The following is a 19,190-nucleotide window of genomic DNA, read 5'->3' as shown; positions in this document are numbered from 1 at the left end:
TTGCATATTGGTTGCATAGTTTTATATATTGACCCATTTTATATTTGTTATGTACAATTTGGGGCTTTTCCAGATAAATAAAGTATAGCAATTAATATAAAAAAATATCAACAATTAAAAGAAGACAGCATTCCCTCTAAGCCATGTCTAAACAGATTCCCTGGATCCAGAAGTCATATTTTCTTGAGAACATCAAATCAAAGTCTACCAGTTGTTTTTTCCTTTTTAATCTGACATGTGATTGTAAAGATACTGCAAGATCTGTGCATCTTTGTACCCAATTTCACCATGGTGAAGAGTCCTTTCAAAAGTTCCTGGATCCAGATTCAGATCGGCTGCACCTTTGGTAAAAAATGTTCATGCAAATCCATTTTTTTTAGTGCAACCAAACCAAACCAATCCCATAACTTCCTTGGTGGAGGTAATTAAATAACCAAAGAAAGCTTCTCAGTTCCCTGCAGGCTGAGAGGCACTAAACAGCCTTTTTGTTCGAGCTGTCACTGGTACACATGATTTATAAGGTCCAGTGGTTACAAGAAGGAAAATATTCTCTAATGAAAAAAATACACGCTAAATACACTTATAAGAAATTCAAGGAGTGTGAACTGAAGTTACCCTTATGATTGTGCTTTATTGCACTAATGATGTTTAAGGGAACGGTTAGGTTTTCCAACAAAGTGTAGAACCTTCACAATTTTTGTTTTTCTTTGATATTTTTAATTAGATGAATAATGTAACGTACTAAAAAAACCATATGCAAATGTTTAACTCATTTTACATGCATTAAATGTATAAAACAGATGAAAGCTGGAAAATTACAAAAAGAAAGAAAAGACAATGTTCTCTTGTGCCTGGCTGCACACACACACACACACACACACACACACACACACACACGCACACACACACACACACACACACACACACACACACACACACACACACCTCAGTATAACTATTCAGACGTTTACAATACGACTGACCAAATTCACTTCTCCTCTGTAAATCCACATCCTGTTTAATTTCACTCTGCTGACTTCTGGATTCTGATACATGCATCGTCTCTGCAGGTGTGTGTGTGTGTACACGGAGGATTTTGCAAGCCATTTTGGGGAGCAGTTATGATTTTTTGATTTAGCTGTTACAGAATAAAGGAACAGTGTGCATAAATAATGCTCGACACTGAATTATTTGCCAGACTCGAGAGACGAACATGAAGTGGGTTGCTCGCAAGCAGCAGTACTTTACCCTGCACAGTTATCCCTGCTCTTTGTCAGCCCCGAGAGTCCAGAACATGTCATGCCTGTCTCATGATCCTCTTTCCCTTTCTTAAACCCATATGGACTCAAAGTCATCCCAGAGTACAGGGACAACACGCTTCTAACCCACTGTAAACCCTGGTGCATTCAGAGGTCAGTGCACTGCAACATAGAAAACACACAAATAAACAGAAACAGACACAAGAAAATTAACTAAAGTCCTTAAAGCTGACTTGGTCTGCTTTTATTATTATTATTTAATCTGTTATAGTAATAGATGGATCACATTAAACATGAACAAAGTTTCAATAATAATCTCATCATATGTGCAAAGTAACCCATATGAGCCAAACGTTCTCAGGGGTTCAGACTTCCCTAAATGCTCATCTTCAGGTCGATATCCCTAATATGGCCATCTCAGGCTCACAGCACTGGTTGTGGGAACAGAAGCCCCACCCACATGCTTTTCAAACCTTCTGTCTACAAGAGGCAGCCAGTCAAATTTAAAGATAGGTGAAATGGAGCTAAAAAGGTCTGTTTCTGTCAGTGGGCGAACTGAGTGGCTGCACAGAGGCCCAGTGTGACAAATAAGGATTGTTTGGAATTGTTAAGCACACAAAGATACTCCAGCAGAACCTGACAATTAAAAACATGGAGCTGGCAGTTAGTATGACAAGTGCCCTTTAGACACATTATTCTCCACGGTGTGACTCTGTTCACTCTGTAGCCAAAACTTTAATTGCTGATCCTTACAAGTACCTGGGGATTTAATTTGACTGACTTATACTGAACACCTTTAAATAAACAAGATTCTTGTCTCGAATTGAAAGATTGCTGTCTTTTTCCAACTACAAAACCAGTCTTCACGTTTTCCTGAGATATCCCCGGACATTGGAAAAACTGTTTTCAGTTACCTTAAACTTGAAATGGGATGAATTGTAAGCTGTCCTAAAATGAATTACAACCCCTTGGTGTTCTCAAAGCGTCATTGTTGCACGCTTTATGATTCCTGCAACTGTTTTTATTCATTTCTTGTATTGTTTATTTATGTTATTTCCATCTGCTAGCTGCATTCTTGTAATTGTTATTGTTCTCAAGTGTCTCTTGTAATGACAGATTAAAGGAAGTTTCAGTTAAAACCATCAAATACTCACAAACAAGCAAATCCAGAAACTTTAAGCTCTCTCAAGACTGTTCTGTGTTAAATTTCTTTAATGCTGTGGATTGTTTATCAGCACACTTTTGCAGTGTCCTTGATCTGCAACTACTGGAGTAGCTGAGGAAATTAGGAATACATTGATTACGATGGTTGAGAGATATAAAGCAGCCGACTGAAACAGCTGCCTGATCCTCTGATCGAAACCAGGGCTGCGGTCAGTTCATGTAAATAAATATGGCAATTCATGACAAATGAGTGTTCAGCTGCACTTTAACACGTTACATGTAAAAAGTCTTTCATACCTGAGTTTAAAGCTGGCAAGAGGGAATTTTCTTTTAAAGATATACTTCTGCTTAAGTAAATTTATGGTGGAGGAGTGGTGAATTTTGGACACTGAAATATGTCAGGTTGCCACTTTGAGAACTTCTGGTGGAGTGTCTTGGGGACCCAAGACCTTTATTGCATCTGCATGATTTCACATAAGCAACAAAGGTCTTTTGTTCTCCAGCGATATCACACGGAGAGCAAATTCAAACTAAATAACCCTAAATAACTGTCAAACCAGAAGAAATTGGGCATGACTGATTGCAGTCTGCAGAAAAGTGTGAGATGACGTGCACCATCTGTAAACCCCGTTTCCCCCTCTGCGAAGCACCTTTTGAGATTTTCAGTTTAAGCAGCCGGATGAGTGTTTAGGTTTTCTCCACAGTAGGGAGACTCGGCAGGGTGGAGGAGGCTTTGGAGGGGGGAAGACCTCACTATTGCACTAACCAAGTATTGAGTTTACATCTGATATTGGCATGTTTTTCTTTTTCCCTGATGTCTGTCGACTTCATTTTGACCAAAGCAGGACAAGATTATTAAAATTGCAACCATGCATGCTGAAATCCTCGAACTTTCATGTCGGAGTGGAGCGGGGTTCTAAAGGGCTCTTTGAAGAGCAGATCCCTTGGGCTTTCTGCTGTGGCCACAGCAGTCGGACAGGGAGGCTCTTTGTTAAAAACCAGGCGATGATGTCTCAGTCAATAAAAGAGCATGAAAGTTGATGATAGCGATAATGATAGGCCTTAAAAATGGCCTTCCTACATCTTCTCACTATGTTCTCTCTTTCTTTATATCCTAATAACACTAACAGCATGCACTTTTACTTGACGTTCCTTGCAATAACGCTGAAAATGTGTTAGCACTTTGCGCATTCTTCGAGCGGCGGATAACTGAGGACAGTTTTCACCACAGTTTAGACATCTTTAGACAGACTGTCTGGCCTCACTGCGTCGTCTGTGTTCACCCCCCAAAACAAAATGTAACATCATAAGGAACACACAAAAATCTGTGCTGATACAACAGCATGCATCATGCAGAACTGCAGGGGCCTCTTTCCCTCTGTCAGTTCTTCACTGTGAGCAGGCAGCACCTTTGTGATATACAATTAGGAACTGCAAAGATATCAAATTTCCTACAAGAGAAACTCAAGGAAATAGGTCAGTGTATGCAACGGTGCCAAGGCAACGCTTTATTGTCCTTTTCCTGTCTCTACAAGGTCCTAAATCAGGTGAAGTTTTAGTGAGCAGGCCAGTAAAGGGCTGCAGTTGATTGTTGTGTACATCTTCTTTGTTTTGTTTGTATTTGTATATGGAGTGGGAATAAATGGAGCGATGCGAGAATGACTTTTTTTTGTCTCGTCTGCAACGGTATATTTTAGCTTGTTGATTTGTGGTAAAGCCTCAGCACCCACGTTTCTTTCATCTTAAATTCTGACACGGTTCCCCCATAGCCCCTTCATCAAACACACACTCCACAGGACAATGGGCCGCATAAGTGTGGTGTCTCCTGGAGTATTTGTTGACTTATTGCCTGCAGAGCCAGAGGAAGAGTTGGAAGGGATTCTAACTGGACCACATCCAGGCTCCGTGCAATGTTTGGTAAGACTGTGTGGTCAGAACTCATCTTGTCCCAGTTTTTATAGCCTCACACATCATCCTGTACACTTCAGCTCCACACCCGGAAAGTTGAGAGTGTAAAGATGGCGATGACTCATGCGGTGCCTCTACATCCATCAATGCCATTTTTTTTAGGGTGTCTAAGACATTTTTAAAATCACACACTGAGCTCAAACTTGTTCACATCTAGAAAATGAACTAGAACATCAAATAAAAACACACTCTATGTTTTTCCAGTCTTTAGATTAAAAATATATAATATACAATATAGTGTCATTTACATTATATAAGTAGAGCAAAGACTTTTCATTGGGACTGTGGAACCAATGGAACAGCATGAGCAAAAGACAGATCAAAGTGCCCATCCTAACCTCTGCTCATTGCTTAAAGGGCCTATAATGGGCAGATGTGGTTCAAAACTGGGTCATCTGTTTCCGTGGTCTTGGATCCTGAGACCACAGAATACCTTCAAAGGTCTCTTGAACCATGCCTATTCTGAGCTGGGGGGGTTTGTGCTGATTTTTGTTTTTTGTTTTTTGGCTTATTGCTGTACAGTGAGTAATTAAAAAGAAGGCCAGCACATGAGAGATGCTCCACAGCAGCCATGGAAGGACGTGTTTTTATGAGAAGTAACATTCATCTGCTCTTTGTACCAAATGAAAACAAAAGCAGGATGCACAATGCAGGAACAGCGAGTGCACACAAATCCACCTTAAAATGCATATAAACAGAGCACACAGAATGCAAATGCAGTTCATATGCAATGAGCCATACAGTAACTTGTACACAGACACAGACATGGAAGGATTGGTGTTGAAAACGTCTTGAAATGTTACATTTCTTCAGTTGTTGTATTCAGTGTAATGGGTATTAAATTTTTAGATAAAGCATCAGCAGACTTAAAATATAATAACGACAATCAGCTTTATTGACCAAGTATGTCTACACATACACAAGGAACTGAGCTGGATGGATGGATAAGATAAGATAAAACAAAACGGTATATACAGTACACTTTGATGGTGGATATTTTAGGTACAGACGCTGTGTGAGTGTCATTAGTGTCCATCAGAGTGACTACCTGTGGAAAAACACTGTACAGATATCTGCTTGCTGTGCTGTAGAGTGGTCTGGAGTGGCTACCAGAGGGGAGGACTTGGAACGGGGTGTGATGGGTCTTGCACTGATGTTGCCTGCTTGTTTCTGTATTTTGAATTGATGGGAAGTTGGCACCAGTGAATTTTATCTACAGACCTCACTGTTCATGGTCGTCTGTTCTTGTCCTGTTTGGTGGCTGATCTGAACCATACAGTGATGGATGAGCAGAGAACAGGCTGGATTGTTGAAGATCTCCTGAGGCAGGTTGAACGTCCTCTGCTGGGCCTTTTTGACGATTGTGTCTATATTGGGTGACCACTTCTGGATGGAGGAAGGTTCCTCCTGAAATCCATTGTCATCTCTACAGTGTTGAGCGTATTGAGCTCTAGGTTGTTCCGATTGCACCACAGGACCAGCTGTTCAACCCCATGTTTGTATGCAGACTCATCGCCATCCTTGATGAGTTTGATAACCGTCACGTCATCTGCTTCCTGTCTGTCAGTAAGTTTGTAATCCACAGACAGATGGATGCTAGGAGTGGAAGACTTGAGGGATGATGGTGTTAAGAGCTGAAGTGAAGTCTATAAACAGAATTCTAGCATTTGTGCCAGGGCAGTCATGATGTAGTGCAACACTATGTTGACATAATCCACCGAACCGTTGGACCAGCAGGTAAATTGCAGGGGGTCCAGCAGGGGACATGTGATGTCCTGCATCTAGGTCACAACCAATCTCTCAAAAGATTTCATGACTAGAGACATCCGGGCAACAAGCCTGTGGTCTTTTAACCCAGTGATAGAGGGTTTGAGCTGTAGCTGTAGCTACAGGTGGTAGAGCAGGTCAGCTGCTAACCGGAAGGTTGGTGGTTCAATCCCAGTCTGCATGCCAAATATCCTTGGGCAAGATACTAACCCCTCCGATGCATCCATCAGAGTGTGAATGTGTATGAATGTTAGATAGGCACTAACAGTTTAGAAAAAAAAAGTGCTTGTGTGAATGGATTAGTTGTGTAAAGCGCTTTGAGTGCTCAGATAGCGTAGAAAAGCGCCATATAAGAACCAGTCCATTTCTTGGGGACTGGGATAATTGTTTATATGACAGCCATCCTTCCACTGAGACCAATTCTGATGATGCTTTAATAAATTGATCAACTGAAGGGTCAGAGACCTCTCTCAGGTCCCATCAGACTTTTGCTGGATGTTTTTCCCTGATTTTTAAAGCCATTACTTTCAGATACTATTCATCTACTGTAATGTCTGTGTTATCTTTGGCATTTTTTGAAGACTCAACAAAAAAATAGGAAGAAATGTGTTTTTTGTTACAGGGTGGTAGCAAAAAAGAGACAATTTAAAACAAAAGGCAGATTTCACAATCAGATCTCCAACAAATGCTTCATCTTTAGGAGGAGAGAGCCCACGTAGGCACGAGGAGAAGATGCAAACTCCACACAGAACGGTCCCAGTCACCCTGAGGATTCAAACCCATGATCCTCTTGTTGTGAGGTGATAGTGCTAACCGAAGCATCACCATGCCATGTATGCATTACACAGAGTGCAGCAGAAGAGCTGCTCATTTTTGCACATGACAGTCAAAACTACCTCAGAATCTGATTACGATGTAATCCTAACATTCAGCATTCTCAAACTACCTAGAAAATGAAGGTCAGTCCTTGAATTGTGATACAGATGACTGAGTAAAAGGATCTCATGTATTTAAGTGTTACTAAAACTATTTTTTACTTTACTTCAAATACTTTATATTAACATGACTAGAGAGCAAAAAGCCTTTGAGAACAGTGTCTTTGTCTGCCACATCGCCCTCTTCTTGTATGAAAGCAATGAACAGGCTGCTCTTAAAAAAAAAAACCCACACGGCACCATGCCAGCGACAGAGAAAGCCATTTGGATATCTAATAGCTTTGGACCAGGTCAGCTTAATGTAAGCCTTATTGCGATTACCTGATGTAATGACAGCCAATCCAAATAGAGCCTGTAAGCCATTATGAGCCAAACAAGGGGAACACATTATGCTTTGCGCTATGTCAGCCTGACAGGGTCTGAACAATGCAGCATGAAAACGTTTCCACCCAGTTACTGCGACTCCTAAGGGGATGGAGAGGAACTGTTTAGGGCAGTTATACGTCCCAAACGTACCTTTGAAGACTAGCAATCAGCCTTAAAACCCCCTATCTGCAATCTTAACGTAAACAAGAGATGAAAGATTTGAAACATTTATTCAGAAATGGCTCTTAATAGAAAACAGCGTCACGCGAAATGTTTTAAAGCTGTTTTAAAAAATAACATTAAAAAAAAAGAAAAACAATCACAGGAAATGTGTATTAACAGTCAGTTGTAACATAATGTCATCAAACAAGAAACTCTTTAGACAGCCGCGAGAAAATACAACTTGATTGGACAGTTAAGTGCAGCTCAGGAGCTTTAATTACTTGCTATAGGCTTTGGAGGCATTTGTGCAAACAGGTAGAGCTGTTTGTGTTTAGAGTGAAGAGGAATGCCACCAACTTCAAATGTGTATCATGTAAAAAGGACAAAGTTCCCACTAATACAGTACCTAACTTCTCCTGATCTACACCCCCCCTAAAAAAAAAAAAAAATCCATTTGCTGTTACATAGTTTTGGATCCTTTAACTTCTTGACACTATAACTAATTGGCAGGATTACAGAGACCATTGCTAAAACAAGAAGACTTGCGAGGGAGGGAGAGAACGCATCAGTTTATATTTCGCTTTCCTCAGGAATGTCTTTGGAGAGGCATCGTCGTCTTGGAAGCACTTCAGGCTCGTCCTACAGTTTGGCTCGCGCTCTGCTGGAAAAGATCTCAGCGTTTACATAGAATAACTTTCAAACTGAACAAAAAGCAATCACTACACAACCCTACACTTTCACATTTGCCTTTTGAATGCTTTGTTTTCTTAATCCGTTTCTGTGCAGTTACCACTTCTCTAATTACCTGCTGTTTTCAAGAAGTAAAGGTACAGTGCTGCTCCATATTTGTGAGAATATGACAGATGAATGAATGACAAGAATTTATTAGACAAACATTTTTTTAAAAAACAGAACAAAGAAACAGGACTACAGCCCTTTTATGTAAGGTTCTTTTATTCACTGGTGGACGTGTTGGTTTAACAGTAACTGTGGTTTGGTGTATCTCATTAGGCTAATGTGGTGGTTTTGGAGATCAGGAGGAGGAGAAGGCACCAGGTCAGTATGGGGGTGGGGAGTGGAGGGAATGGGGTGAGGTTTCCCCTAACTGCTCAGTTTGGCACTTTTTCAGTTTTATGATATACAGTTTAGGAACAGAGCAGGACAACAACATTATTATTCCTGACATTACATTAAGCACATTTTTTCTTGAAATGAACACAGAGCATGTTACTGAAGCAAACTTGTTTCTAAAGTCCAATCTTTTCTTCATAACGTCGGAACATAAGCTAATGCATTTATGTCATTTTATGCTTACAGGACAAGATCAGAACCCTCAGGCAGATTTCAAAGAAAACACCATTAAAGCTCACTGGGTACTAGCACTAGAGAAAGGAAATGGAGGACTTTAAGCAAAAATTAAGAGCTGCTCATGTATTCACCCTGCATGTTATTGTCCAGCTCTATTTCTTTAAAAAGAGCCAGGAACTGAAGCCAAGACAGCATTCAAGGGCAGCGTCACCCCAGACAGAGTGTCAGTATCCTGTTGCTGAGCATGAGCGGAGGCAGTGTGGCAACGGAATCATGTGATCACAGTCGGGCCGGAGCGTCCAGTCCTCTCGTGGAGCTGGGAGAGCTTGAGGGCGATGTCTACCAGAGGAGCCAGGATCGCCTAGACGAGATACATAAAGAACAATGAACGTCGGACTTCCTGTTCAGGTCAGTTTATAGAAGTCCTTCAGTACAAAGCAGCTTCTTCTGGTTCTGTATTGCTAAGCTGCCGTTAACGCCGCCAGTATCAGAGCTATGAGCAGAAACCTCAACTAGCAAGGCCCAACTGAAGAGCTGCCAAAATAAAACTAGTTTGGTCCAAAATATGCTAAGCCCCTTTTTAAGAAGCTCAGTTTTAAGTGGACAAATTCTTTGCTTTGAGAAACTTGTGTTGCTTTTGCAGTACGCTTTGGGCGGTTATCCATTTGCACTGCAAAGCTCTGTCTGTTTGCAGCTTTTAAATGAATCTGAGCAGAGACTACAGTCACCCTGCTACTTCTATCAGCAGTCACATCATCAATAAGCACTAGTAATCCAGTTCCAATGGCAGCCACAACATCGGGATTATGAGTCGTTTCTCCTTACTTTTCTCTTCCCATCATTGTAAAAGTTCGTCTTGATTTCATCTCTCCACTTTTTTCCCCACAAACTGTGCAGACTTTCTGAACTTCATGGTCCTCAATCCAAATCTAATTTAAAAACAACAACCACCAGTGGTTTGCAGCTACTTGTAAACCTGCATTTCCATTCATTAAGGTGTCTCTCAATTATTATGATTACCAACTTCTTAACAGGCCTCACCTGGCCATCAAACTGCTTGTCAATATAGTTATTTGTGAGTTGGAAATCTGCACTTCTATCACAGAGTGATGACTGATTGATGTCAAATCCATTTCGGTGGTCTACAGAGGCAAAACTACAAAAAGTGTGGCCTTGCCCAACAAACTATGGGCTCAACTCTATATTCTTACATCTACTATTTTTTAAGAACGATTAAATTAGAAGAATCTATAAAACATGACCAACATCGAACACGATTAACTGTGACAAAACACGACGCAGCGGATTCATAAAATAAGCGCTTTTTGTATCACAGTTTTGTGTGAGGTACTTTCTTTTCTTCTCTAAATCCACACAGAAAGGAGGTCACCCCATGGGTGTGTAAATCAAACCCACCAAAGTCAGCCAACTGAACCATTAACCTGCTGGCCATTTATCTGTCAAGCTCTGATTCTGAAGCAGTATGTTTCTGCTTATCTGTTCATTCATAGTGTCCAAGTGCTGAAAAGGATAAAGAGCTGGAGCAGAACTTTTTTCTTTCTTGTACTACATCACCTCCCTGTCTGCACCATTCAAAATTATTTTATGAAGTGTGTGTAGTTGGAACTTGCACTCTTCATTTTTTCTTACCAGTGCAGATAAGGTGCCATAAGTCAAAACTTGGCCAAACATCTCCATCATCTCATCTCCCATGTTGAATAAAATCTCTCAAACTGTGTTTTTGTTTTTTGAGGCCTCCACCCAGTGCTAGCTGGCCATCGTACACGTTACTGATCATTCCAGGCAACCCAAAAGGTTGAGAAGCCCATGTGAATATTAAACTGCTGTGATGTAGATGGATAATGGGGTGACAACCTTTATAAATATCTTTCTTTTCCCCCCTCCCTCCTAAACGATTATTCACACGCACGCAAAAAAAAAAAAAGATTCGTGAAAAAAGAAAAAAAACTTTGTAACTGTTTATTTTCCTATCTGATGACTTCATTGTCTAATCTTTTTCCTCCCTGGATCCAACCAGCTGGGATTACTCCTCTCTGTCCTCACCTGTGGATCCTGGTAAATTTTCTGCACGTCCTTCTCGTAGCTGTCTATGTAGAGCCTGATGGTTGCTCCAGCACTGCCTGTACCGCTGAGACGGAAAATGACCCTCGAACCGTCGGAGAAGATGATTCGGAGGCCCTGGGAGAGCGAAAGAGAAACAAAGATGTAAGAGATGGTGACAAATTCAAATATCGACTGAGCAGTAACATGTGGTTATATAATGTACGAGGTGGGAGTTATTCCATGTGTGTATGCACAGGGGTATGACCTCATCAGGTATTTTGCCAGCTTTTGAAACGCATCATTAGCAGGTCTGATTTTAATAAGGAATCTCTGTTTTAAATTGGATACAGACTCTTAGTAGCATCTGAAGTGGAAAAAAAAACAACAACTCTAAAACATGAAGCAAGCAGAGCACTGTTGCAGGATATTGTGTAAATTGTGGACTGCAAATATTAATGGGGTCTGTCTTGCAGGCTGCTCACCTGGTTTTTGGAAACACTCCCATCGACAGGGTCTGTATAGGCAAAATTGTCAGCGATGGCCACCTCGTAGGTCTTATCGCCCGATGAGAACTTCTTTCCTTTAAAGGACGGATCGAACATTGCCGCCTCCAGATCCTTCATCATCTTATTGGCAGCATCTGAGTCAACTTCCTCATAGTCGTACCTGGAAGTGAAGTTAGACCAAGATTTTAAAAATATACATAGGAACTCATTTTCAACTACTTTCGATAATGACACATTTTTAATCTGAAGAGACAAAAGTAAAGAAAGTTTAATTTTAACTGTTGCACTCCACTTGTGCTGCATTTCTCCAATTTGCCACTGAAAGGCGCCATTCCTGCATAGTCTCAAGTAGAGTTTTTTTTTAAAATGTTTTGACAGTGGTGTTTAAAAATTCTTAACACTGTCAACAGTGTTTAAAAAACCCTCATCTTTTAGGATTCAAACTCTCATTTCATAAATCGTAATGCAGGCATCTCCTCTGACCTGGTGAAAAAGTTCCTGCCAAACTTCTGCCAGTGATCTTTCATTATCTCCTCCACGCTCTGTTTCCTGGTGGCTAAGATTGACAGCCACGCAAGCACCGCCCACAAGCCGTCCTTCTCACGGATGTGATCTGAGCCTGTTTATTAGCATAGAGAGATGTGATTGGGTGAGGGGCAATTCTTACTGGTGTCACAGCTAAAAAAAAGAAAAATGTGATGACCGAGTCTCACCAGTGCCAAAGCTCTCCTCTCCACACAGAGAGAGTTTACCAGCATCCATCAAATTCCCAAAGAACTTCCAGCCAGTTGGAGTCTCATACAGGTCCATCTGCAGCGTTTTAGCCACACTGAAACACACAGATTACATCATATAAGGAAAAAAAAAAAGATTCCTGATTTGCACTTTTTCCAATTTACCCAAAAATATAAAAACTGTTTTGGTTTTTACTTGTCCAAGGCTCCACTGGTAGGCATGCTACGGGCCAGTCCTTTGACGCCGGTCTTCTGGAAGTACGGGATGCTTTTGATGTTGGCAGCAATGACAGCCACAGAGTCCGAGGGGTTCACAAAGAAGCCATGTTTACCCAGCACCATGTTGCGATCCTGAAGAGGGGACAAAAAGATGGCAATCCTGAGCTGTGATATTACTTTATTCATCTACACTGTAAACACTGCAATAGTTACATCCTTTTTGCACACACCCTTTTTCTAATGTTGCTGTCAATTTTCTTGATATATTTTTTTTTTATAATCACACCTGTCAACCCTGGATATTTATTATTTGGTGATTTGTATATATTGTGCTATTCCTTATATCTTAACATATTGTACTGTTAAATAGTCTAGTCTGTTTATGTTAATGTTACTGTACTGGAGCAACGGTAACCCACATAATTTCCCTAGGGATTAATAAAGTACGCTGATTCTGATTTGGTAATCGGCAGCAGATCGGTTTAGTGTCAGTACTTCCTGAAAAAAAGCTTTTAAAACCCTTCAAATCCCAAAGTATATAAGTTTTGTAAAACATTTCTTAGATTATATTGATAATTTTGAAGACAAGTTGACCAAATATTTCTTGTGATTTCTTTCTGTTAAGCATTTGGTCTGTTCCTTTCATGAAACACGATAGCTGTCAGGAGGAAGGGCGAGGAAAACGGCTAACTAAAAACATTCAACATTAAGTGCTGTTCCAAAATTCAATCTCACTCTGGGAAGTAGGCCTAAAATTTTGATTGACTCTCATGTAACAAAGAAAATATAAACTTTGAATGAAAACTTATTAGATTAAATATATTCTGAGTGATTTAATATCACAGATTGATATCCAGGTCCACACTTCATAACTCTGCCGCCCAGCTCTTGCCAATACAGCTGTTAAATGATCCTTTATTAGGGGAATGCTGAAGAACTTACACCATCACCATCAAATGCAGCTCCAAAGTCATATTCTCCACCTTTCATGGTTTTGACCAGGTCAGCAGCATAGGTCAAGTTGGGGTCAGGGTGGTGACCACCAAAGTCTTCCTGGGGGATACAATTGACTGCAGAGTTTGCTGGAGAGCCCAGCTCTTCACACACTATCTTCTTTACATAAGGACCAACCACTAGAGGGAGTAAGAGCGCCATTAATAAAGGACATCACATGCTGCCATGGTCACTAACGGAACAAACTTTCCTTTACACTGTGATGCACAAAGATTATTTCCGTTTGTGTTGCCTGTTGGTAATTTATTCAATTTAGGAACTAGCATCCACTGTTTGAATGACCGATTTAATACATGCTCATCCCTACCTCCATGCATGGCATCCAGTCTGACATTAATGTGATTGGCTCCTGAAAGAAGCTCCTTCAATGCAGCAAAGTCAAAGATCCCCCTTAGCATCTCTGCATAGTCATCAACTGAGTCCACAATCTCCACTGAGATAAATCAAGAGGGAAAAGCAAAGTTGGCACACAAGTCCTGGTACAAATCACAGCAGTACATGAAATTACAAAGCAACATGCATTCAAGATTTGAATAGACTAGAACATATGTTTACAAAGAGAAGAGAGTTCAAGACGTTGGTATTAATTTAACACATTTTTCATCTTTCAGTTAAAGATAGGATTCTGCATCCGTGGGTCTGTTACCTGTGAAGGGCTTGAAAGTGTCCACTTCAAAGGTCTGCTTGCCAATCTTAGACAAATCCACTTTGAGGTCTGGGCAGATGTGATACTCCTGCAGGCTTTTGCTGATCTCAAATATTTTATTTGTGATGCCCTCTGGAGCAGGTCCTACGGACAAAGTTAAACACTGGTTAGAAACCAGGCAATGCCCAAATATGGAACATTGAGCAAACTATGACTTGGACTATAGTGATTAGAGAAACAGTGGGTCTGTGCACTTGTCTCACCTCCGCTGGAAATGTTGTACTTGATGCCAAAGTCTCCATTGGGGCCTCCGGGGTTGTGACTGGCTGTGAGGATGATGCCACCCACTGCTTTCCTCTTGCGGATCACACAGGAGACTGCTGGGGTGGACATGATGCCATTGTGACCAATCACGAGGTGATTTATCTGCAGGCAGGAACAGATGCACACGCGCAAATTAATGGACACAGGCAAAAGTGTGTGTTTGTTCACACCTCCAACCATAATGTAGAAGTAATAATGGTACTGATGCTCCATGCAAAAGACTAAATTAAACACCTTTTCCATTGACTAACCTTGAGAAGGTTATCCACACCTTCCTCCAACATCCATCCTGAATTATTCCAGTTTTTTTTTTGTTGTTGTTGTTTTTTTCTCTTCTTTTTTTTTTAAATATGTCAGATTTTGCAAATCATTGTTGGAGCTAACCCAAAATACTGCTGCTGGATGACAGCTTGAACTTATTTCACCCATCTTTGCACCATTATACTGGGTAGCTGTGCATTTTATATTTCATTATAAATTTTGTTTACATGCAAGAGCTTGCATGTGCTCGCCCCTGACTATGTTATTAAACTTTCTACAATAGTATTGCCCAATACCAAGTGGGTAGATCAGCTGAACAGCAGCTGTGAGTAGCACCAGACTGGCTCTTACAGCCAATGTTAGGTCCTCTAACACACTAAGGGTATTCAAATCTGAACTCCCGAGCCGTGTACCAGTTTATTAATGAGTGATGAGTCTACCCTATAATGAAACTCAGGGTTGACAAAACTGCAAGATGAGCTGACGAGTTCTATTTGCTTCTTTCAGCTGGCTGTAAAAGTTTGTCCCTGTAAGACCCTCAAAGTGAGAGATATGTGTGCATTTATATATGTTTTAAATCCAGTAAGTGCAAATCTACAGTGGCCCTGAGAGGTCAAACACACTGCTACTTGAGAAAATATCAGCAAATAGGAAAAAACACTGCAAAAGTTCACAAAACACCACAGGAGTGATTAAGAGGAGACAATAATGTGCATGACAAGTTGCTCTAAACACCTAACAGAAAACATATATGCAGTATTAAATGAATCATGCGATTGAAAGACATTAGCTCGAGTCTTTTTTCCAAAGCACAACATAGATGAATCCTCAACTTCTTTTAAGTTCATCTCGGTACATTCCTTCACATGTTTCAGTTTTCTGTCACCTCCGTTGTTTTTTTATTCAACTTCTATTGTGTTTTGTGTACTTTTGCAGCATTTTTTTTTTTTTTAGATTTGTATTGTGTTTATAAGCTGCAGTGCATTTGACCTCTCAGGGCCACCATACAAATCACATTTGTTTATAGCCAGCTATATTATGACCTGAGCTGGCCCTGCTGCCCAGTGCTTTACAAGTGCTGTAGAATAGGTTATATTTTGACTCCTTTTATAGTTTTGAAATCATGGCATTATCGCGGTCTATTTAACCACACAATGGTTTGCTTTGTGCAATCACATGGGCAGTAGTGCATCTCTCTGTAACTTATGATACAATTTCACCCAGATTTCCTAATATAGACCCAGAATTACAAATGCCCACCAAGATTTGCCATCTTTGTGCAACTTACACCTACTTTCATTAGAGGAACCCTCCATTTAGCAATGCGTCTTTGCATTAGCTACAAGAAGGACAGAGGCCATCTAATGAGAAGGAAGGTCACAGATCTACAATGAATATGTCCTCTCAGAGAGTGATGAGGTTACCTTGCAAATAAATAAGAAGGTAATAGGGTTTGATAATATGTTGATGCATTCTCACTGTGCATTTCTCATTTTTGCACAAGACATATGCAGAGCAACGTGACCGGCTGCAGACCACGCCCCTCGATGGCCTAAAATCGTTTGAGTAACATCAGAGTGGAGGCAGCCAGTAACCACACATTAAATGAAACACCACAACGTTGGCTTATCGTGCCTTCTTTCCCAACATCTAAACCCGTTTTGTTCCCTTTTAGAGAGTTGGGCAAGACGGACCAAGAGCCTAAAAAAAATATCCAATGATTGAAAAACGCCGAGTCAGGGTGTACATGTCAGAGGTAAGGGTCTGACATGCAAGCGACCTCCTTCGTGCACTTTATCCAAAAGATCACCACGGTCAAGCAGGCTACCGGAGACAGCGCATGGAAATCCAGAGGGGGGATGGCGATACGTGCCAAAGGTTCACTGACTGCGTTGGACCTTATGGAACAGTCAAGTAGTTTTCCATAAACACAGTTTGAATGAACTGGGGCCAATATCAAGGCGCAGATACAGGCAGGAATGTCATTCAGGATTCAGCGCTGGTTAGGAGAGCTTGGAAGAGCACGTATGGCTGATTAGCCACCCCAACTGTAGTCATTGACTTTAAAGCATTGCATAACTTTACATGAACCCATTTAATATAGAACTGAACAGCACCAACATTTTAACATGCAGAACGTAACCCATGTTTAAATACGTATATTTATGCTAGCAAGTTAATAATACATGACCTGACAGTAAATATTTTGAGCATTTGGTCGTTCTCTCGGTTAGCATTAAGCTACTTAAGTTACTCTAGCTTTCTAGATAGCAAACTTTTATTTTTTAAACTAACCAAATAATGTCAAACTAGTCAACAGACTAGTTATTTAGGAATACATCTGATATACTTGACAACTAGCTTGATGTGAACCTGCTAGCTTACAAGCTATTCTATAGGAACAGACTCAGTGAGCTACACACACACATACAGCAAGGACAGCAAAGGTGAACAACATGTCGTTCTGCTACTGACCCCGTTGGCAGCTGAAATCTGGACGATCAGCTGAATAGCGTCTTTCATGAAAAACCTGCCATCCCCTCCCACCACCAGAGTGGCCGTCTGGCGCTCGGCAGGCTCGATGACAGAGATAATGCTCTGAATGAAGTTTTCCGCATAGTGCTGGTTCTGCTGAAACACCGTCACCCTCTTCCTCAGACCGCTAGTCCCGGGCTTCTGGTCCGTGTACGGCTTGGTCTTCACTGTCGTAATTTTCACCATTTTTGACCCCCAGCGAGCACCAATGGTCACCCCCGTGTAATCCGCAGTCCGGTCCGACAAGCAGGCGACAGCAGTGTCAGAGCAGCCACACGTACACACCGGGCAACTCCCCCCTTCAAACACCCGCCCTCCCGGTTTAAAGAGAAAGGAGGGATCAAGGAAGAGTTCTTCACTCTCAACACCAGCGCAAACAGAAAGGTAGAAAAGTCAAAATTCATACAGCTTTTCAGCCATTCTTGGATATTGCTTAAAAATTAATTTATATAACTGCAATATGTGGGAAAATGTCCACAGGGCTGTAGGCAAAATTCTAGAAACCGTAGAGATACGCCCCCCCACCAACATTAAGATAAAGTTACTGATGAAACGCTCTAATCACAACTCAGGAGCTCATGCTGGATATCAAATAATACAAAAATATGTTATTTGTGTTGTTTTATTTGCACTATATTTTTAAAGGTCACACACCCAGCTTTTTGATTAATGGTCTGATTTATTGAAATCTCATCCATCCCCTAAGTGTCTGAGATCTATTAGCCACTAACACCAAAAACAATAGTATTTGCATTTTTTAAAAGATCGAAATAGTGTTATACATACATTTTCATAACATTATTGAATACAGAATTATGGTAGACTCTTTATTCGTAAAGTGATCATTTTCGGTGGTTTAAAGTGGTCAAATTTAAACACTGAGTGAGAATACAAATCTTCCCTACAGTTCATCCACTGTATGAAACAAGCAGTTTCTATTGTGTGAGAACGAAGTCACACCTGCAATACTCACAGAAAAAGATGTATCGGTTTATTTGCAGGGTAACGCTTGCGACATAGCCAGTTTCGACCCATTGCTGTTTGCCTTTTGCTTCACAGTGTTTGATCAACATAAGTAGAACAAAGTTTACCATCAGATCTGTTAAAACAGAAGGTTGTCCTTATGTAAGTACAGAAGTACTGTGCAAAATCTTTAAACTGCCCCTTATTTCTTCATATTGTGCTGAGAAATGGAAAATAGGTGCAACAATTTATGGAAACATGTGCAAACTTAAACATAAATACAGCACTGCTACAATAATGTTGAGGTCCAGTCTATGACTGATAGTATTCCATTGTGTCTTCTTCTATCTAGGTATGCTTTCACTGAATTGTGTTTGGGATCAGACTACAAAAACAGAGGCTCCATATGTTTTGCATATGGCTGTGGGCTCACTGTTGCACCTCTCTCCTGATCTTTTTTCTGTAAATACTGCTGATGATTTGAACTAAAAATCTCAGATTTGGATTAATTGCTCAGTCAGACCTGTTGCCACTGATTTTCAGTCCTTTTCTTGTGTAATTTGGCATACCTCAGCCTTTTCTCCCCGTTTCCATTGATTACCGAGACCATTTCTGATGAGGCTTCAGTGAACAGTAGATGAATTAACTGAAGGTTGATCATTTCTCTGGTGCCGTGTCTGGATTTTTTTTTCCCCGTTTCTTAAAAATATGACTTTCAGATACTGTTCATCTGCTGTAGTCTGTTTTTTCAGGACTGACATTTCTTCTTTTGTCCTCAACTTGCCCAATTTCCTTTAAGGACATTGCACACCATGCTGAGATATTCCAAGTTTTCAACTATTAGCTATTTTCAGAGTTATATTGTTGGTGCATACATACTATTTAAAGCCTGTCAAACTGTTTTATTTTTGGGATTTCATAGACTCAACAAAACAAAAATGGAACAAATTGGGTTTTTCCAACAAGCTGCTAGTTTTTTGCTGTGTTGTCTGTTA

At 40.6% G+C, this 19,190-nt stretch overlaps 1 protein-coding gene across 2 annotated transcripts; it reads right to left on the bottom strand.

The window, feature by feature from the left end:
* Positions 1-8,557: 8,557 nt before the first annotated feature.
* Positions 8,558-17,523, bottom strand: pgm1 (phosphoglucomutase 1). Of its 2 annotated transcripts, XM_087830506.1 has the most exons (12): positions 17,173-17,523; positions 14,513-14,538; positions 14,376-14,455; positions 14,113-14,256; positions 13,774-13,899; positions 13,395-13,585; positions 12,430-12,584; positions 12,213-12,328; positions 11,983-12,118; positions 11,476-11,659; positions 10,994-11,128; positions 8,558-9,290 (listed from the first exon to the last, which is right to left on the bottom strand). In XM_087830506.1, the coding sequence occupies exons 1-12, from the start codon at positions 17,416-17,418 to the stop codon at positions 9,201-9,203; spliced, it is 1,629 nt and encodes a 542-aa protein (XP_087686632.1). In that variant the 5' UTR covers positions 17,419-17,523; the 3' UTR covers positions 8,558-9,200. The 2 variants fall into 2 exon arrangements, with proteins under 2 accessions (XP_087686632.1, XP_006808193.1); XM_006808130.3 differs by having other exon boundaries at positions 14,376-14,538; positions 17,173-17,521.
* Positions 17,524-19,190: the final 1,667 nt, after the last annotated feature.

Source organism: Neolamprologus brichardi, chromosome 17 (genome assembly GCF_056152115.1).
Source record: "Neolamprologus brichardi isolate AB-2024 chromosome 17, ASM5615211v1, whole genome shotgun sequence".
NCBI lineage: Eukaryota > Metazoa > Chordata > Actinopteri > Cichliformes > Cichlidae > Neolamprologus > Neolamprologus brichardi.
Note: the sequence above shows the minus strand (reverse complement) of the source record. Positions and strands in the feature narration are given on the sequence as shown.